The sequence below is a fragment of the Pezoporus wallicus genome, unplaced genomic scaffold (genome assembly GCF_028554395.1).
Source record: "Pezoporus wallicus isolate ANWC-B61680 ecotype Strahan unplaced genomic scaffold, APGP_CSIRO_Pwel_v1 contig_6732, whole genome shotgun sequence".
In the NCBI taxonomy this organism is placed as follows: Eukaryota; Metazoa; Chordata; class Aves; order Psittaciformes; family Psittacidae; genus Pezoporus; species Pezoporus wallicus.
In genome coordinates this window covers 3,460,056-3,481,630 of record NW_026638638.1, presented here as the reverse complement: position 1 = coordinate 3,481,630, position 21,575 = coordinate 3,460,056, and the positions used below count along the sequence as shown (strand labels likewise).

Genomic DNA, 21,575 nt, shown 5'->3' with positions numbered 1-21,575 from the left:
TTATAGTTTCTCTAGAATTCAAAGAAGTTTCAAAGCCTCCTGGACTGTACTCTGTGCTGCTTATGCTGAACCAATACAGTTCTGTGAAGCAATGTTTTTGTACATACAGCAAAATGCATACAGAAGCCAGCATGGCTCTTATGGAGTAAGTGTCAAAAAATTAAATAGTGCCACACAGATTCTTAGAATAGTAATTTTTGCTTCAAATTATTTAGAAGACGTGAATAAGAATGTAAGTTTTAAGAACAGAAGTGAGATCTGAAAAGTCTAATTTTAGGATTAGAGAAAGAAAAAATTCTTGAGGATCCAAAATAGGAGTCGGAAATGTATCTAGCATACAAAAGAAAAAAAGCAGACACCAGTCAGATTCTACTCAGTTCCTAACCGCCCTAATTCTTTTCCAAATTAGCCACTTTTAGCCTACACTGTTTGAGAAAATTCCAGATTAATCTGCTTCTGTGATCTGTGACAAACCCTGTCTTTGGAACTCAGCCCATGAATTCAAGCAGAAGCTAATAAGGTAATTTGTTTCCAGTAAACATACTTAAAATGTCTTTGGCAGTGTGTTTATCAGGAACATCACTTGGATCACTGTATCCAATCTTATTGACAGCATAAACACGGAACTGGTACTCTGTATCTTCTATCAGCCCTGTTACCACAAATCGTGTAGCCTGTAAGTTCTTGGGTAGATTGCATCTGACCCAGTTGTCTGTGTCAGCTCTTTTTGCTTCCACTAGATAACCAATAATAGGACTTCCTCCGTCATATGCTGGTTTACTCCATGACAGGCTTATTGAATTACGAGTAGTATCAACCACTTTCGGGAAAGCTGGTGGGCCAGGAGGATCTGAGAATTAAAATAACAAAGTTATTGTACCAAATGCTGTGCAAATATATTTAGAAATAACCACGGAAAATACCTGAGGCTTTTAGCTTACATTGAGGATCACGAGCATACACTGCTTTAGATGGTGCGCTAGGCTTGCCAGGTCCAGCTTTATTCAACGCTATCACCCGGAACTCATATTCTGTTCCTTCTTGGAGTCCAGTAGCTTTAACAGTTCTTTCAATTACAGGCTTTCTGGTTACCTTTGTCCAGTTAAGAGCCTTAGTTTCACGTTTCTCAAGCATATAACCAGTTATTGGTGATCCACCATCATTAGCTGGTGGCTTCCAGCTAACAGTCATGAAGTCTTTCGTTACATTGCTAATTACTGGTGGATCGCAAGGTCCAGGTACATCTGTGAAGATTTATTTGGAAGTTACGTTTTCATTCATAAGTATATACAAAAAAAATGACCAATTAAGCTATCTCACAAAGGACTTACCATATGGATTCTTAGCAACCGCTGGTTCAGTGAAGATAGGGTCTCCAACACCATATTTGTTTTCAGCACATATGCGGAACTGATACTCGTGTCCTTCAATAAGTTTCTCCACTGTGCAGCTTGTAATGGGTACATTGGCACTGACTTGGGCCCAGTTTGGTCTGCTTGTTTCACGTTTGTCTACAATGTAGTTAGTAATTTCTGAACCTCCGTCTTCCAGAGGAGGCTCCCACAAAAGCATTGCACGATCTGCATACATATGTTTGATTTTAACAGAGGCTGGAGGACCAGGCTTATCTAGAAAAAATAACATCACATTGTTATAGCTCTGTCTCTTGCTATATCATTTAACTAAAACCGAATTTATTAACAGACAGTCTTTAGCTTACCAAGTACTTTAAGTTTAATGGTTGCTGACTTTGTTCCACTTGCATTTTCAGCAGTAATAGTATAGTCTCCTGTTTGCTTCCTGTTAACACTGAACAACTCAACTGTAGCAAGATTTCTCTTAGTGGTGATCTTAACACCTTCAGATGGCTTTAAAACTTCCCCGTCTTTCTTCCAGGTAATTGATGGCATTGGCTTGCCATATACATTTGCCTCCAGACGCACATTCGTTCCAGCTTTTACTGTAAGCTGTGATTGCATAGACAGATCCAATTCTATTCTGGGGGGAACTGAAAGGTAAAAGCCCAACAGTTAATCAATCCAGTAATATATAAACATTTCATTCTTCACATGAGGGTTAGTTCAATATATACAGACTTTTATCAGAGTTCTCAAATGCTTCTGTATTTCTTACCATTTTCTGGATGAATGGTCACTGGATCAGAAGGTTCAGAAGGTCTGCTAATGTTAACTGCTGTTTTAGCAATTGCTCTAAATTGATACTGAGCATTTTCTTCTAAATCGGCAGCTGTATACTCTTCTAAGGGTATTTGATGTGGAGTTGTATTGCACCGGACCCACTTATCACCAGGTAATTTGCAAGCTTCAACAAAGTAGCCAATAAGTTTGCTACCACCATCATGCTTTGGTCTTGTCCATACCAGTGATGCAGTACTCTTAGTGACATCAATAACTTCAGGTTTTCCAGGGGGATCTAAGGCAAATAAGATCATGTTATAATCTGTATTACAAAAAAAGCTAACATATTAAACAATGGCTTTAATAATACTGGATACCCACACACTGCACTCATGGTAAACACGAAAATATAAATGTAAGGGCAAACTGAAGATCATAGAGTTGAAGGTATATTAAAAATGACCATAAAAACAGTAGTCTCTTGCAATTTATTGGTGTGTTTTGCTTACCAACTGGTGCTCTTGCTGTGACAAACTCAGTTGGTTTACTAGGTTTACTTGCTCCAGCTCTATTCAGTGCGTAAATTCTGAAGGTATACTCAAGGCCTTCGATGAGCCCCACACAAGGGTATTCTGTGGTGCGCACAGCTGTGTCATTAGCTTTCACCCACAGTAAACTGTTCCTTTCTTTGCGCTCAATGAGATAACCTGTGATTGGACTGCCTCCATCACTATCTGGTTTATCCCAAGCAACAAAAATGCAGTCCTTATTGACCTTGGTAATACGTGCATTCTTTGGTTCACTAGGAACATCTAGAAAGAAATACAAATATAGATATCAATTACATGTTTTCTTACTGGGAGGATTAAAAAGAGAAATGCTGCTATCAACGATTCACATACCAAATGGGAACCTTGCTATCATCTTTCCAGAAGTAAGTGGTTCAGAAATCCCAAAACGATTTTCAGCACGAACGCGGAACATATACTCTTCTCCAGGAATCAGTTTTCCAATTCTGCAGCTTGTCTTTGTGACAGAAGCTAAAGCTGTTACCCAGTCTCCTCGGCTTACATCACATTTTTCAACTACATAGTTCGTAATGTTACTGCCACCATCTTCAAGAGGTATATGCCATGCAAGAGTGCATGCATCTGCATCTATTTCAGAAATATCAAATGGAGGCTGTGGTGGACCTGGTTTATCTGTGAAAAAACATATTAAGAAAAAAGGGATGAAAGAACATGGCAACAACTGGAATATGCTAAAACTAGATTTGTATAAAGCTATTATTTTTGTATAAAAATAATCAAATGAAACATACCCATGACTATCACTCTGATTTTCTGACTATCAGTACCAGAGCTATTTTCTGCAGTAAGAGTGTAAAAGTCAGAATCTTTTCTAGTCACATCTTTAATGATAAGAACAGAAGACTTTTCTGCTTTATGTACAGCAAGGCGACTGGATGTAAGTACATCTTCATCTCCTTTCAACCATTTACAGACTGGCTGAGGCTTCCCATATACATGAGCTTCAATTCTCAGTTTCTTTCCAGCTTTGATGTGAACATGATCAGGCATCAGAATCTTAGGTGGGACTGAAAGAAAATCACATAGAGATATATAAATTCAACTTCTGTGATATATTGATTTTTTCTTGTGTTTTCATGTGAAGATTCTCTGCTTCCCTCTTTAGTGAGAAAGACTTCCTGCACCAGTAGGAATGACTTCATAATTTTTAATTTAGCTTCCACTTATGGACAAGTAGAGATTCTGCAGTAGGCAATATCTATTTCAGTCTTTTACAGTCTTACACATTTTGTAAGAGAACATTTTTAAGTTTGGATTGCCTTCTCACATGTTTACGTAGAGGCTATTGCACTACTAATGCATGACATAAAATACCTCATCCAGAACTTGTTGCTAACTCATTGCACTTTCTACAAGACAAACAAGAAGGAGAAGAAAAACTGAAGTTCTCGCTGAACGAAACCCATTTCCACATTCAGTCCTTTTATACTCTTGAATTCTTCTTCTTTTGTACAAAATCTTTCAGATTTCTTCCAAAAGAGACTTGGCAGTATATACTTTTCTTCCTGCTACTGGCTAGTTTTCATTGTCTTTTGCTCCTGTACTTTCCTCTTTCATTGTCACAAATAAAGTAGGTTCTTCTTATCTGCCCCTTACCCCTACATCTTTCTCTGCTTCAGATACCCTGACACCTTAATTAGGCCAACTTGTCGTCCCTGCCTTTTGCTTTACATTCTCAACCAACTCTACAATATAAACTACTTGTTTTCTCTTAAAACAGGTCCCACTTTTGGCCCCATTTATGTCTCAAGCTACCATTTGGACACTTTTCCTCCTTCATTTTAAGTTTATTAAAGACCTTTTTTATTTGTCCTTAGTTTCTGTCTTCTGGTTCCAACTGAAACAATACCTATAAAATTCTCTAATAATTCTCAATTAGTGCTCAACTCTCATCCTTTCTAATTTGTTAAAATATTCAATACAGTTAAACATAATACTCCAGATGAGTTCATAGAGCATGTGTCTTTCTGGGACTCATTCAATGAACTAGAATTCTTCCTCATTTCATTAGTAAAGCAGAATATTGCAACACAGATAGTATTTAGATTGTTACTTACTGAGTTGTTCTTTGATTTCAAATATTCCTTCAGTTTCTCTAGGCAAACCTACTCCTACTGCATTTCTAGCCGCCACTCTAAACTTGTATTTCTTTCCCTCTTTCAGACCAGCTACAACAATGGAGAGATCTTTAACAACTGAATATTCCGTCCAGCGATCTGCTGGTTGGTCATCTTCTTTGTAGCTAACAATGTACCCATCAACTTTAGAGCCTCCATCACGCAGTGGTGGCAGCCAGCCTAAAGTAGCACTATTCCTCGTGACTTCAGTAACTTCAAGTTTTCGTGGTGGATCAGGTTCACCTTTAAGGGGAAAAAACAACAACAAAAAAAACAAAAAATGAAACACATTAAACATTGAATTTCTGAGATTTTCTGACTCTTGAATATTTGTTGAATTATTGGACATTACCTGTGCTAACTCAACAAGGACAATATGGCAAAGAACAAAATTCTTAATAATTAGAAAGGTATTATATTCATAGATTTTATTACTTGAAAGAAACTGACACAGAAATATTCATGTTTATCACTGAGTAGTTAGTGGCATTGTCCAATTTAGAAACACCAACTTTCAAAAAATTACAAAATCTTACTAAAATTAGAAAGAAAATACAAAATGTGCATAAAGGCATACTTACTTAGCGGATCTGATGCTAGAACTGGTTTTGGTATGTCACTTGGAACACCTTCCCCATATTCATTTACTGCTGTTACTCTAAAGTAATATTCATTTCCAGGTACAAGGTTAGCTATTTGGAAACTAGTTTTCTTCAGTTCTGCAGTGACTGTTCCCCAGGTCTTCCTGTCAGCCTCACGTTTCTGCAGGATGTAATGAGTCACTGGGCTACCACCGTCATTCTCTGGAGGTGCCCATGAAAGATGACATGACATCTTTGTGACATCTGAAACCTTGAAGTCCAACACAGGTCCAGGAGTATCTGTAAAGAAATTTCAATTTATGCTAGTCTTTTCTTTAATAAGCTATAATTAAAGGGGACTAACAGCTTCCTATACACGGCAGTTAGTGTTAGCTGACTGGGGTCATAAAAATTCTTGCAATAAATATTTAATATAGTTAAAAAATTGTCTAGCAATATTTCTTTCATTACTTACCCAGGACTCTGACATTCACAAATACAGCCTTTTCTCCAGCTGCATTAACAAGTGTCAATGAATATTTGCCTGAATCATCACGTGTTGAATTAGGAATGACACAGAAGGCCATAGTGTCAACCAGATCAACTTGTCCTTTTCTGATAACGTTATCGATACCCATTCTCCTCCAGGTGACTTTTGGTGCTGGGCGACCCCTAACAATGGCAAAAAGTCTAATAGGGCATCCTGCCCTGACTGTGACTAACTTTCTCATGCTTGCATCCAACTCAATCTCAGGAGGTTCTGAAAGAAAAAATTAAAGGAATAAAAATGCAAAGTTTATCACATGAAATAAAATAAAATCAGAGCAAATAAAGTTTGTACGTCAATACTCATAAAGAGAACGGGAAAACTCACCAAGTATTTCTTTGGGAGACACAGCTTCTTTCAGTTCAGCTGGTCGGCCAAGACCAACCTGGTTTTGAGCAGAAACTCTGAACTCGTACAATTGGTTTTCATCCAGGCTGGTGGCTGTAAATTCTGTGTGAATAACTTGGGCAGCAACATTGCATCGTTTCCATCCTGCTTCAGGATCAGCACCCTCAACTTTTGGTCTAATTTCTACAACATATCCAATAATTGGAGCACCACCATCATACACTGGTTTTCCCCAGCCAAGAGTTATTGAACTCTTTGTGCTATCAACCACTCTCAGGTTTGTGGGAGGACCAGGTGGTTCTGAAAGACAATAAAAATTACAAGTAATAACACAGTTGTGCAATTTAGCAATCTGTTATGTTAACATTAAAACAAAATACAGTAGAATACAATAGTATGATACCTATTGGGTCTTTTGCTACTACAGGTCTTGATGGCAAGCTTGGTTCTCCAAGTCCAACTTCATTTTCGGCACTGACACGGAATTGATATTCATGACCAGGGATGAGATTAGTAACCTTCTTGCGTCTCTCTGGGATTGCAGTCTTAGTAACAGGAACCCATCTCAGTGATCGTTTCTCTTTCTTCTCTAAAATGTATCCTGTAATTGATTTGCCACCATCATACTCTGGTGGATTCCAAACTACAGTCATCTCTTCTTTGCTAACTCTTGTGACGTCTGGAGGGTCAGGGCGACCAGGTCTATCATATTTTGTTTTTGCAATAATTGGGTTTGTTTCTGTTGGTGGACCAGTGCCCATTTTATTCTCTGCACGAACTCTAAATATATATTCATTACCTTCAATAAGCCGTGTCACATTCGCATAGTTTGTTAAAACAGAGGAAGAGTATGTAGACCAAACCATACGCTTGCTTTCACATTTTTCCAGGATATAGTTCTGTATTTCACAACCACCATCATCTTCTGGAGGGTCCCAAGTAACAGTACATCTATCACTTGAAATGTCAGTGACTTTCAAGTTTCTTACAGGACCTGGTTTATCCAAGACAATAACAGTAGCGTATGCTACGAAACTACCAGCTGTGTTAGTTGCAGTGATCACATATTTCCCACCATCACTACGCCTTGATTTTGTGAGAACAAATTTAGATGTGTCAGAAGTTGTTTCAATGCTGACTCTTGGAGATCTAGTTAGATCTGTGGCATCTTTGTCTTTTGTCCATACAACTTCAGGCTGTGGTTTTCCTCTGACTCCAGCCTCAATTCTAATTGTGTCACCTGCTTTTACAGTTAGCACACCGCTTAACTTTAAGTCTAGAACTGGTTTCTGCAGATCTTCTTTCACAACAACTTCACCTGTTTTTACCCAGTTACTTTCACCTGCCTCGTTCTTGGTTTGAACTCTGAATTCGTAAATCTTATTTTCAATACATTTATCTACCATGTAGTGTGTTTCCTTAATGCTGCCTTTGTGAACCCTTTCCCATTCATCTGAATCTTTCAGTTTTCTCTCAACATGATAACTTAAATTGGGACTGCCACCATCATAATCTGGCCTTCTCCATTTCAGATACACAAATGTCTTTCCTTTCTCTGCAATGTGAAGATTTTCTGGTTCTCCAGGCTTGTCAATAGGATTGATGGCAAGGATAGGAGTCTTGGTCTCAATGGAAGGACCTGGACCTATTTTGTTTTCTGCACAAACCCTAAAGAAGTATTCACGGTTCTCTATCAGGTTTGCCTTTATTAATCGCTTAGTGATATCAGAGGATACAATTGACCACCCCCTCTGGTTTGGTTGACGGCACTCTACTATGTAATTTGTAATTTCAGAGCCACCATTATCCACTGGACTCTCCCAAGCGATCATACAAGAATCTTTTGTGACATAGCTTATTTTCAGGTTCTGACATGGTCCAGGTCTGTCAAGCACATTAACAACAGCAAAAGCTTGAGCATGTCCACAGCTGTTCTTAGCTGCTATTATATATTTGCCATGATCAGATCTTTTGGCTTCTTTCACTTGTAGTTCAACATTAGGTAGATCTTGGAGTATCTCAACACGTTTTTCTTGAACTAATATTTTGCCATCTTTAGACCATGTTATGTCAGGATCTGGCCTGCCTTTTACTTTACCAGTAATACGGATTGTTTGGCCTACTCGAACAGTAATTATATCTCGACAGGTCACATCTAGGCTTACTTCTGGAGGAGAAAGAATATCCTTTGCAAGTACAGTTTCTGCCAGTTCTCTTGGTTCTCCCTCTCCCACAATGTTGACAGCTTTTATTCGGAATTTATATTCATTTCCTTCTATTAACCCAGGTACTCTGAAAGCACATTGTCTAATGAGTTCATCTTTATTGATCCTATTCCACTGAGTAGTTCCAGTCTTCTGACATTCCACAATGTATCCCAGGATCGGGCTGCCACCATCTTTGAGGGGCTTTGTCCACACAAGATCAGCTGTTTCTTTGGTTTTGTCTTTTAGTTTTGGATTAATAGGTGGTCCAGGAGGAGTGATAGGACGTGAGGCTTTTATTGGATCAGAGCTTGGAGATGGTTTGCTTAAGCCCACCATATTTTCTGCAAAAACTCTGAATTCATACGTGTTGCCTTCAAAAAGACCAGTGACTCTGTATTTCATATCAAGTATTGGTGCCTTATTGACACGCACCCATTTACCAGATGCTTCCCGACGTTCAAGTATATAACCAGTTATTGGAGTTCCACCATCGGATTTTGGTAGGGTCCAAGACACTGTTGCAGCATTTTCTGTAATATCATAAACAGTTGGTTTACCAGGTGGGGATGGTGGATCAAACATATGTTTAGCAACTGTTGGTTCTGAATCAAGGGGTGCACCAATGCCTATCTTATTTTCTGCCCGGACACGGAAAATATATTCACAGCCTTTCTGCAGTCGTGGAATCTTAATTTTTGTGTGACTTGTTCCAGAGCTAACCACTCCCCAAGTTTCTTTCTTTGATTGACGCTTCTCAACAATATAATTTATTATAGGACTCCCACCATCATCTTTAGGAGGGCGCCAAGAAATAACCATATGTTCTGGTGTTACTTCAAGAATATTAACAGGACCAGTTGGTGGGCCAGGAACATCCAAAACTGTAAGATGTAGAGCAACAGTTTTGCTGCCAGCTGCATTAGATACTGTGAGTAGATACTCTCCTGTATCTTTCCTTATACAGTCTTTGATGGTAAGTACAGTCGAATAATTGTCAGTCTCAATCCTGTATCTGCCATCTGGTTTAATTTCAATGCCATCAGTAACCCATTTTGCAGTGGGAACTGGCACACCTCTCATAATCGCAGGAAGTCTTACTGTGGTGCCAGCTTTAACAACAAGACCTTCAATTAATTTCACATCTAGGTCCACAGATGGAGGTACTGAAATTGGAGAAAAATAGAAATTACCTTTTCAGGGGAAATGCTTAAAGAGAGAAATAATCAGTGAAACAACATGCATAACTAAAAATTACCCAATTTTTCTTGACACTCTATTGGTATAGTTGTATCTGGAAGGCTAAGACCAACAATATTCTGAGCTTTCACACGGAATTTGTATATTTTTCCTTTTTGTAGGCCTGTAACAACACAGTCTAGCATAGGGACTGTCTGGAACTTTGTCCACTCATCTGCACCATCTTCTTGATATTCCACCAAATATCCAGTTATCTCAGCACCACCATCACGATCTGGTTTATTCCAAACAAGGGAAACTTCAGTTTTGTCAACATCTACATGATGCAGATTCTTTGGTGGCCCTGGAGGATCTTTTAAATGGCAAAAAAGAAATGGTTACTAGGATGGCTAATCTATGATAGCAGTGTGCTACATTCACATTAGTACCAACAAGATAATCTCAAAAATTACCAAGAATAATATGAACAAACCAAATCATATAATTGAAGAACACTTACGCAGTGGATCTATAGCTTTAATAGGCTTGAGCGTTTCCACATATGGACCTCTACCATACTGATTCTCAGCTGCAACTCGGAAGACATACTGAGTGCCTTCCATCAGATATTTAGCCAAGTGACTACGTTTCTTGGAGGATGATGAGATGGCTACCCATTGTGCAGAAGCTACATCTTTCCTTTCCACCACATAGTTGGTAATGACAGAGCCACCATCATCTTCTGGTTCCATCCATGTGAGATAGCAAGAATCGCTTCTAACTTCACTGACTTGCAGATTTCTGGGTGGACCAGGCTTATCTAATATTGACAAAAATCGAATTCATTATTTATTTGATAACCAAAACATTTTTTTACAAAACTTAGTAAATGTCAAGAGAAATTAATATATATCATGCAATTTTTAGTCCTTTTTCTACTGTGTATTTTTATAACTCAGTTTATTGATATTTTCCAGAAACTAATTTATTTCTGAATCTCTAATTATAGAATGAAAACATGCATTATAAAAGGAATATCAAAAAGATTACCTAAGACCACAACTTTTACTGAAACTGTCTTTGAACCAGCTGGATTTTCAACTGTCAAGGAGTAAATTCCACCATCTTCATGGACAGTGTTACGAATTTCAAGCTTACTGCCAACTCCTGTAACCTCAATATCAGCTTTGGGTGAGACCTCATGATCCTCTTTCTTCCATGTGACTTTTGGGAATGGAACACCTTTAATAACAGCACTAAGCCTCAGGGTATCTCCAGCTTTTACATGCTGTTCTCGGGCCATGTTAGCATCAAGTATCAGCTCAGGAGGTTCTGGAATCAAAATGATATGGTTTTAGAAAATGAAGAAAAAATCTCTTCTTAGGTAAACTTATCTGAATTTATTAAACTCACCAAGTCTGTCCTTTACTTCTACTGGATCAGGAACATAGGCTGGTTCAGATTCACCTGCTGCATTGACTGCCTTGACCCTGAATTTATAGGTCAAACCCTCAGTAAGGCCAGTGACTTTGTATTTTGTTTCAGGACAAGAATCTGCTGTAAGATTAGCCTTTTTCCATTCCTCATCTCCAACCTTCTGATATTCAACAAGGTAGCCAATTATCTTGCCATTACCATCATGACGTGGAGGTTGCCAAGATAAATCAACTGAATTTTTAGTTTTATCTACTGCTTCCGGATTAATGGGTGGACTTGGCTTTGCTGTTACAAAAAGAAAAAACAAAATAAGGAAAAGAAATAAAATTATTTTCTTGCTAAAGAGTGCATTAAAATTTCAATGAGAAATTATGTGTAATACTTTACCGATTGGATCTCTAGCAAAAATTGGTTTTGATGGTGGACTAGGATCACCAACACCAATTTCATTTTCTGCTGAAACACGGAATTCATACTGACAGCCTTCAAGGAGGTCAGGTACTTTGAACTGAGTACCGGGGAAAATTGGGTCTTTGGTAACTCTAACCCATCTTGGAGCCATTGTTTCCTTCTTTTCTACAATATAGTTTGTTATTGGCTTGCCTCCATCATACGGTTTATTCCAAACCACTACTGCAGAGTCTTTGGTAACATCCTTAATGATTGGTTGCTCAGGTGCATCAGGAACACCTGGAGAAAAAAAAAAGGAAAAAAAGTATTTTATGAGCTCTACAAAAAGAGTACAGATTAAAGTATCAAAGTAAGAATGCAAATGAATAACATACGGAAACGGTCCTTGGCTTTCATCTCATCAGAGATGAGAGGATCACTTATGCCGTAAAGATTTTCAGCATAAATTCTTATTTGATATTCTCTTCCTTCAAGCAGCTTCGGAATTTTGCATGTGGTCTTTACTGTGGCTGAGGTAACTGGCATCCACAAATCTCTGTGTGTATCCTTCTTCTCAATAATGTAATTTGTAATTTCACTGCCTCCATCATCTAATGGAGGTTTCCAGGAAACTATCATGTGATCTTTATGAACTTCATTGAATATAACTGGGCCTACTGGAGGTGATGGACGATCTGTTTAAGTAAAAAAAAAAAGCATTATATGAACTTCACATGAGACATAGATTAAACAGTGTTGATATAGTAAATATATTATGAAAGTAGAAACATGGCATCACAGTTTTAATAAGGAATCAACACCTCAAAACTATTCCTCTTTAATACGTGTTTGACTTACTGGACTTAATTCCGTAATGCTTATGAAGTATTTGGTGATTCACATTTTCTACAGTGTTGACATTCTGTAAATGCTTGTAAAGACATTAAACTGTTCATGCTGAATAACTTAATTCAGAGTTAATTATGTACTCTAAATTAATAAATAGTATTTCAGTATAAATGAGAATGTAGTAAATAATATTATTGTAATAAAGAACACATTTTAATATTCATATTTTATATAGTTCAGTGAATTCTAATCACTACTACAAATCATGGACATTACCATTGTTCAGTAAAACCTACCAACAACATTAACTTGACAAAATCCTTTTCTTGATCCTGTGCTGTTCTCCACAGTAACACAGTATTTGCCTGAGTCTTCACGGACAGATTTTACTATCCCCAGGCAAAGAGTTGTAGGAGTTGTCTTGATCTTTGTACGGTCATCTTCTTTTACAACAATATCATCCTTTAGCCAAGTAACCTTTGGTGTGGGCTTGCCTGAGTAACGTCCAGTCAGGCTGAAAGCTTCACCAACCCTAACAATAAGCTTGTCTCTGAAGTCAAGGTCAAGTGATGGAGGAGCTGAAAGATGATATTAAAAACACAATGACCACAAATGTCAGCAATATTAGTAAGAAAAATTAAGGAATCGGTAATCACTGTTTTAGAAAGAAATGTGACGATGATACATACCAATTTCATCCTTGCAGGTGATTGGTTTTGTGCAAAATGATGGTTTGCCTTGCCCCACAATATTGCAAGCACTCACACGATACTCATAGGTGTCACCCTCTTTCAAGCCTTCTACAGTGTATTTCCTATCAAGCATTTTCTCCTTTGTAACTTTGTGGAATTTCTCTTTTCCAATGAGACGGCTCTCTAGAACATACATGGTGATTTCTGAGCCTCCATCATATTTTGGAGGATTCCAAGTTAATGTAACAGAGTTCTTGGTAACTGCTTTTACTTCCAGGTCTTCTGGACGGTCAGGAACAGCTGTGGACAACAGGAAAATACAGTAAATACATTTTTCTGCATATTCATTTCATATGACAGTAATCCAAATCTGAAAATATACTTACTTATAGGAGATCTAATAACAATTTCTTTGGTAGTCTCTGTGAATGGACCCATGCCAATTATATTCTCTGCTGCAATTCGGAAAAAGTAAGCTTTCCCTTCAGTGAGTCCCTGAACAGTAGCATTTTGTCTTGTAACTGTGTAGCTTACTGGAGTCCAAGCTCTATGGTCAGATTCACGTTTTTCAATTATATAGTTGGTAATAGGAGAACCACCATCATCTTCTGGAGTAAACCATGTCAATTTGCAAGAGTCATTGGTCAGGTTCTCAGTAAGGAATGGCATTCCAACTGGGCCTGGCACATCTGAAAGTAAAGAAGTATATAAGCACAGGTGCTGAATGTCATGAAAGTTTACTTGCTCACAAGGATGAAGTTGCTATTTACCTAGCACATCAACAATAATAGTCTTCTTCCGCTCACCACCGGCATTTTTAGCAAGTAAAGTGTATAGACCCTGATGGCTCCTCTTGCAGTTCTTGATAACCAAAGAAGAACTAATAGCTGTCTCTTCAATTTTGGCTTCTTCTGGTAAAGCTTGGTCATCCCTACTCCAGGTCACTGTTGGAGTTGGTTTTCCTGAGACATATGCTATGATTCGAATTACTCCTCCAGCATGAACAACAATTCTGTCCCTGACACTTGCATCCAAATTAATATCAGGAGCCACTGTGGGAGGTGAACAAAGAAAATTTAATGAATTTTTTTTTCCCCACTTTCACTTAGAGGTACTGAAAATATAAATGTAAATGATAAATACCAATTCTGTCCTTCATTTCGATAATGTCTGTAACTTCTCCAGGCTCTCCAATGCCAGCAGCATTCACTGCTCTAACTCTAAATTTGTAAAAACATCCTTCTTTTAATCCTGCCACAACGAACTTTGTTCCTCTAATTTCTTTATCTTTTACCTGGAAAAAAATATTATACTATCAGCTAAAATCAAGGTATCATCAATTTCTTTGTGATGTTTGAAGCAAATCTTAGACCAGAAGTTGGTTCAGATTTACAAGCACAACACAGTCTTAAGCATATGTAGATCTAGCTCACACAGAGTTCTTCAGAATCTGTGTACAGAAATGCAGGACATAGGCACACAAGCTAATCTGAAGATCCACCTTCCTGATAATTCTAACAGACAAGGATGTTATAACACAATAGTCCATGGACTCAGAATAATTACATGTAATTTTGGACAAATAAAGTCATGTAGATGGCAGTGGAAAAAAATAAATCTTTAATCCTTTTAAACCCAATAAAAAGTCTGTTTACCTGGAAATAGTGCAGCAAATTTAGGTATTACTTAAGATGCACCCAAATGTTTATGGCAATAAAAAAGTAGCCAAGGTACGAATCAGTTAAATTTTAAGTAATGCAGAGGAATCAACAAGGAGGGGGGCTTTGCTGGAGGGGCTGGTGGAGAATGTGAAGCTGAAGGGCATCCTTGGCTGCAGTGACCATACAGTTTGAGATTCTTAGGGTGGCAAGGAGGGTGCACAGTAAGATGGACTTCAGGAGAGTGGACTTTGGCCTCTTTAGGGTTCTGCTTGGTGGACTTCCATGGGATAAAACCCTGGAGGGAAGAGGAGGCCAGGAAAACTGCATAATATTCAAGGATCACATCCTCCAAGCTCAGGTGGGCTTGAGAGGTGGGCCAGCACAAACCTCATGAAGTTCAACAAGGCCAAGTGCAAGGTCCTACACCTGGGTTGGAGCAACCGCAAGCACAACTACAGGGTGCGTGGAGGTTAGATTGAGAGCAGCCCTCAGGAGGATTTGGGGGTGTTGATTGATGAGGTCATCATGAGCCAGCAGTGTGTGCTTGGAAGCCCAGAAAGCCAGCTGTAGGCCGGGATGCATTAAAAGGAGTATGGCCAGCAGGTCAAGGAAGAGGATTCTCCCCCTTTACTCTGCTCTGGTGAGACCCAACTTGCAGTACTGTGTTCAGCTCTGGGGCCCCCAACACAAGGGGACTATGGATCTGCTCAAACAAGTCCAGAGGAGGACCATGAAGATGATCAGAGGGCTGGAGCACCTCTCTTATGAAGACAGGCTGAGAGTTGGGCTTGTTCAGCCTGGAGAAGAGAAGGCCCCAAGGAGACCTTAAAACAGCCATACAATACCTAAAGGAGGCCTACAAGAAATCTGAAGAGGGACATTTTACAAGGGCATGTAGTGATAGGACAAGGGATAATGCCTTTAAACTGAAAGAGGGTAGATTTAGATTAGACACTAAGAAAAAATTCTTTACTATGAGGGTGGTAAGGCAGTGGAACAGGTTGCCCAGAGAAGCTGGAAAACTGGTTGTGTTTAAGGCCAAGTTGGATGAGGTTTTGAGCTACGTGGTCTAGTGGAAGATGACCCTGTCTGTGGCAGGGGGATTGGAACTAGATGATCTTTAATGTCCCTTCCAACCCAGACCATTCTGTGATTCTATGATTATTAAAAAAAAAAACCCAAACAGTAGTACATTATTGAAAAAATATTTCAGTAATGAACTATTTAAAAAAAAAAAAAAATATCAGTTCCTGACCATGGTGGGGGATTTGTTACTAGATGATCTTTAAGATCCCTTCTAACCCAACCATTCTATGATTCTACTTTCACTGAAAATATAGGGACATAGTAATTGCAAATGATTTGGTACAGTCTGATACCAGTGAGACTTACTTTTGTGTCAGTTCTCACTTAGTCTTGTCTTCTGTTCTTCTACCACAATTACCTACATCTTTACATAGAAATTTAATTTTTTTCTTTTTTTTTTTTTTTGCAGTTTAGGGAACTGCAAAATTAACTTGATGTTGTGGAGGGGGATTTACTGACTTTTACAGTTGGTCTTATGTTTTAAACATATGAAGATAATTATGGTGCAAAAATATGAATTTTTAAAAAATAACTTGCATAGTGAACATATGTAAAAAATATATTTTTGAGAGATTTATTTTGATAGACTCACAGAGAAAATAAATGCAGATACCACAATATTCTTCTACCTACCCGTTCCCATTCTTCCTTTCCTTCCTCTTTATACTCAACAATGTAGCCAGTGACCCTGGAACCACCATCCTTTAGTGGTGGAGACCATTCCAAATCCACAGAAGACTTTGTCCAATCAGTAACTTTTGGAATAGGAGGGCCAGGCGGGGCTGAAAAATATCATCATACATCATCATTACAGCATAACAATATGTTCTATGCCCTTATCTGAATATTTTCACATTCAAAAATAGGAATCTAGAATACTTACCAATAGGATCTCTAGCAACTGCTGGATCAGACGGCATGCTTGGTGGACCAACACCAGCTGCATTGATAGCTGAAACACGGAACTGATATTCTGAGCCTTCAATAAGACCTGTAACTTTGTATGAAACTCCTAGTGTCATAGGTTTGATAGGATCACGATTAACCCTGGTCCATCTCTTTCCACTAGTCTCTTTGCGCTCCAACCAGTAACCAGTAATAGGAGAGCCACCATCGTGTTCTGGTTCTTCCCAGTTTACAGTCATTGAGTCACGTGTTATACTGCTTACTGTTGGCTTGTCACAAGGTCCAGGAACAGCTGGGTGAAAAAAATGACACACAGCTTGTAAAAAAACACTAAAGAAACACAGAGATAGCTAGAATGCAAAGAAGAGCTATGCACTTACATGGTCACAGTTGCATTAGGCAGTTACCTATCTGCATGAGACACCAGCCCTCCCACCTTCCCATCCCTGTTCAGGTGCATATACTTCTGTGAAACGTAAAATACCTTCCCTTCAAATTACAATTGTAAAAAACTTGTTTATTTCGCCTTACTGGATCTATCTAATTTCACTGCCCAGCCTAACCTTGGATGTTTTAAGAATGATTTTCTAGTGAAAACCTAGTATTTCTCCTACATCAGAGCTATTCTGCCTAAATTATCTTTCAAAACTGAAGGCAGGAAATTGACTTTTCCTGACCTAACATGTCAAAAATGTCTCAAACAAAACAGAATGACCTGAATCTTATCAGATAAATCCTTATTCATACATTAAAACCTTAAAAAAGCTTGAGTTTGCATTTTAATATATAACACTGAGGGAAAAAATTGGTTTTAAGTACTACATGTGCCTTTAAGAACTAACTACTGATGCTAAAACTCTTCAAGATAGTCTAGAAAACCTATTTACATGAAGAGAGAAAAGTAGTAGTGGTATTTAACAGATGCTGTACACATACCAGCAAAAAAAACACTGACATAATTCGGACGTGTATTTGTACTTACTGAAAAGGTTTCGTGCTGTTTCTGGTTCACTATCCAAAGGTTCTCCAATACCATATTTGTTTTGCGCCATAATGCGGAACACATATTCATGGCCTTCCATCAACTTGGGAACAGTGAATATGCATTCCTTAGGCTCATTAGTAACAGGTACCCATGTCTTCCTATTTGCTTCTTTTTTCTCTATAACATAGTTTGTAATCTTAGAACCACCATCATCTAATGGAGGAAGCCATGATATTGTCATTTTATCAGCCAAAATTGATTCAAATTTAATAGGTCCCACTGGAGGTCCAGGACGGCCTAAAAGACACAATTTATAAAGAAGAATTAATTAAAATGCTATTAAGTAACACATGAATGGTATAAATTGATGCAGTACATAAGAGTTCTTGATACCTACCCAGAACGTTTAGTCTCATCTCCTTTGAAGCAGTTCCCAGATTATTTACAGCTGTTATAGTATATAAGCCTGTATCATTCCTGCGAGACTGTTGAATTAATAAAGTGCAGCTATCTTCACCAACAATCTTGTTGACATGTTGATCATACATCACTGGTGTTTTGTCATCTGGTTTCTTTGGAGAAGCTTTTAGCCATGTTAATGTGGGGAAGGGTACACCCTTTATCTTGGCCACAATGTTGACATCTGTTCCTTCTTCAACCTCCATGAATTCTTTGAGTTCAATAGATGGTGGGCCTACAGAAAATATTGAAAAAATTAACATACAAAAATACTTCTTAATTTTAAAATGGAATTCGTATTTGGTGGTATCAGTTAGTACTTACAAGTCTGGTCTTTGACAACAAGTGGGCCAACAGTGGCTGAAGGCCTACTAGGACCTGCTATATTTACAGCTTTGACTCTGAATTCATATTCTCCACCTTCGACAAGATCCTCAACAGTAAATTTTGTTTCTTCCACGTCACGTCTGTTGCATTGCTTCCAAGTCTCCTTCACTTCTCCCGTACGATCCCAGCGGAGACATTCAACATTATAATGTGTAACAGGAGCCCCACCATCATTCTTTGGTGGTTTCCATGTCAAACTCACTGTGTTCTTGGTTACAAGGCCAATCTTTAGTTTAATAGGTGGATCAGGAGGATCTGCACAAACAAAACAGAAATGTGAATAAATCCACCGTACAGTACCATCTGACTTTAAAGAATTTGTTTGACTTTGATTTTACTTACGGATTGGATCCCTGGCTGTGGTCCGTTGAATGGTTTCTGCAGGAGGGCCAACACCAAAACGGTTTTCTGCACGCACCCGGAAGAAATACTCTTGGCCAGATATGAGATCAGGTACAACAAAGGAAGTACTTCCACAGTTTGCATTGACTTTAGTCCAGGCCTTCCCATCAATAGTTCTTTTCTCTATAACATAGCCTCTGATTCTATCTCCACCATCATCATCTGGCATCTTCCATGAAAGTTTACAACTACCTCTTGTGATATCACTTACTTTTAGGTCTTTTGGTGGGCCTGGGACATCTGTTAAGACAAAAGCACAACAATTTTACATAAGCACATAGAAAAATAAAGACTAAAATCTAGTATCCAAATACTTCAATGTCTGTAAGACGTACCAAGCACATTGACTCTGACATGCACAGTTTTTTGTCCTGCTTTGTTCTTTGCTGTAATACTGTATCGTCCAGAATGACTTCTGTTGCACTCAGGGATGATAATCGCTGAACGTGTTTCAGTTGCTTCCACCTGTGCATTATAGAAAAAGAAGTAACAGATCCACTTTAAATACTTCTGTTCAAAAAATGCAACACTATGTTATAAAATGCAACGATATTACAAAAAATATTTGCTTTACCTGAGCTTCTTCAGGTATATTATGACCACCCTCCTATAAACAAAACAAAATGATGTAAATATGAAAGGTGATAGGTTTAAATGTCTAGAAACACATGTAGAAAGAAGCTTTTTCTTTTACTAACCTTTGCTATTGTCTTTGCTTTTCCTTCAAACTCCCAAAATGTTTTTGGAACTGGACGACCCTTGATAACAGCTGGGATTTTAATTGTTGTGCCAGCACGACAAGAGAGAAAATCCTGTGCTCCAATATCAAGGAAGATTTCTGGTTCCTCTGCAAAAATATTTAAATATACAAATTTTAAGAGGTACTGAAAGTAAGTTTTTGTCAGCACTGATCTAAAACCCCACATAAATATGCAGAATGCAGGACTAGGAAAGAAAAGTTCAGTGTGTGAAAAGGAATCTGGGAAATGGATGAATAGAAAAATTTGTTGTAGTCATTTCTTCATAAAATACACATTATTTCCTCAGTATGACCGAGGTGCTCATCAGTTTTCTAATGGATCCTGCCCTGGTAATGGTCATCATGACACTTTCAAAAATGTTTGTCAATCTTTTGTTACATTTTTGCATAATTGCTCTGTTTTGACTTTAGCTTGGTTGGTAACCTGCTTGGACATTCACAGCAGTAGGTGGCATTTAGGTGTAAATACGTAAATTAATTCCCAGAACACATACCTAGAATATCTTGGACAGGTATTTCTGATGTTGCAGGACTTGGTTCTGATTCTCCAGCAGCATTTACAGCTTTCACCCTAAATCGATATTTTCTGAGCTCTTTCAAGTTGGGAATAACACATTCACAAGTAGGAAAGAGTTTGTCTCCTTCATTCACCTTCTTCCAGTCAGAACTACCTTCATCTTGCATTTCAACAATATATCCTTTTATAGGACTGCCACCATCCTTTTGTGGAGGCTTCCATGCAAGAGCTACAGATGATTTGGTTTTATCTTTGATCTCTGGGCAAGATGGTGGACCAGGAACAACTTGTAAAACAAGAGCAAGTAAATATTACCTGAGAGTTAGTGTCTGCATACATTTTTTCTGAGTATTTTCTAGAAGAATGCAAATATTTTCACTTTCTTTTGCCATGCATAGTGTATAATCACAGAACATGCACACTAATTACATATAATACATTATTAAGGGATACTTAAGGTTACAAGGCATAAAAATTGAACTCTTCAGGAATAAAGAAAAACAATAATATAAAAATCTGATTCTGAACTCAGGTTCATTTGGTAGTGTTTGCACTGGTGTAATCACAATTTAAGGTTCTTAAAAGAGGTAAAAAAATAAATTAAAGCTAATTATTTTCAAAATGCTGACAAACAGCAAATCAGAAAACTACTTTTTGAGTCAATATATTCTTTTTGGCTTAATGAAAACAAAGCATTGGATTAATTGTATTAAATTCAATAGAAATTATAGCAGCACATTATGGTTCCGGTGTGATATAGTCTTTTAAAACAGTCACACAAATTATGTACTTACATATGGGATCTGCTGCTAAAGCAGGATCTGATGGTTCACTGGGAGGACCAATTCCAGCAAGATTTTCAGCCATAACTCTAAACTGGTATTCAACACCTTCAGCCAAACGAAGCACATTGTACTGTAGACCTTTTACTGATGGCTTTGTTACTGGAGCCCTGTTAACACGTGACCAGTAGACACCTCCCACCTCTCTTTTCTCCAACCAATAGCCAGTTATTGGGCTGCCACCATCATTCAAAGGAGGCTCCCAAGTCACCAGCATTGATGATCTGGTGCGATCTAAAATTTTTGGCTTGCCAGGGGGTCCAGGAAGGCCATAGGGATCCTTAATAACAACTTTTTCTGAGAGGCATTCATCACTTATTCCGTATTTGTTTACAGCCTGGACTCTAAATTGATATTTTTCATTTGTTGCAAGATTCCATACCTGAAAGTAAGATTTAAATCAATACTTGGCTACTTTCAGAATAAACTTAAATAAATTTGATGTTACACAGCAGTTTTCACTTTAAATTATGTCTTGGAATCTTAGTGACATACCTA

The 21,575-nt window shown here is 38.1% G+C and overlaps 1 protein-coding gene across 3 annotated transcripts in view; it reads right to left on the bottom strand.

Moving 5' to 3' along the window:
• Positions 1-21,575, bottom strand: part of TTN (titin) — a 253,429-nt gene that overhangs the window by 51,595 nt on the left and 180,259 nt on the right. For all 3 annotated transcript variants that reach the window (XM_057411684.1, XM_057411685.1, XM_057411686.1), the window contains 35 exons: positions 21,030-21,459; positions 20,213-20,521; positions 19,657-19,805; positions 19,533-19,565; positions 19,294-19,423; positions 18,899-19,198; positions 18,494-18,811; positions 18,108-18,404; positions 17,708-18,007; positions 16,703-17,017; positions 16,453-16,601; positions 14,216-14,366; positions 13,843-14,124; positions 13,459-13,761; positions 13,070-13,372; positions 12,677-12,958; positions 11,927-12,226; positions 11,529-11,831; positions 11,118-11,426; positions 10,755-11,036; positions 10,225-10,524; positions 9,784-10,077; positions 6,725-9,691; positions 6,301-6,621; positions 5,902-6,186; positions 5,427-5,726; positions 4,786-5,088; positions 3,460-3,735; positions 3,041-3,340; positions 2,648-2,950; positions 2,134-2,433; positions 1,721-2,008; positions 1,332-1,628; positions 942-1,244; positions 545-850 (listed from right to left, as the gene is read on the bottom strand). In XM_057411684.1, coding sequence (XP_057267667.1) covers positions 545-850; positions 942-1,244; positions 1,332-1,628; positions 1,721-2,008; positions 2,134-2,433; positions 2,648-2,950; positions 3,041-3,340; positions 3,460-3,735; positions 4,786-5,088; positions 5,427-5,726; positions 5,902-6,186; positions 6,301-6,621; positions 6,725-9,691; positions 9,784-10,077; positions 10,225-10,524; positions 10,755-11,036; positions 11,118-11,426; positions 11,529-11,831; positions 11,927-12,226; positions 12,677-12,958; positions 13,070-13,372; positions 13,459-13,761; positions 13,843-14,124; positions 14,216-14,366; positions 16,453-16,601; positions 16,703-17,017; positions 17,708-18,007; positions 18,108-18,404; positions 18,494-18,811; positions 18,899-19,198; positions 19,294-19,423; positions 19,533-19,565; positions 19,657-19,805; positions 20,213-20,521; positions 21,030-21,459 — 12,388 coding nt within the window. The remainder of the gene's footprint in view (positions 1-544; positions 851-941; positions 1,245-1,331; positions 1,629-1,720; positions 2,009-2,133; positions 2,434-2,647; positions 2,951-3,040; positions 3,341-3,459; positions 3,736-4,785; positions 5,089-5,426; positions 5,727-5,901; positions 6,187-6,300; positions 6,622-6,724; positions 9,692-9,783; positions 10,078-10,224; positions 10,525-10,754; positions 11,037-11,117; positions 11,427-11,528; positions 11,832-11,926; positions 12,227-12,676; positions 12,959-13,069; positions 13,373-13,458; positions 13,762-13,842; positions 14,125-14,215; positions 14,367-16,452; positions 16,602-16,702; positions 17,018-17,707; positions 18,008-18,107; positions 18,405-18,493; positions 18,812-18,898; positions 19,199-19,293; positions 19,424-19,532; positions 19,566-19,656; positions 19,806-20,212; positions 20,522-21,029; positions 21,460-21,575) is intronic.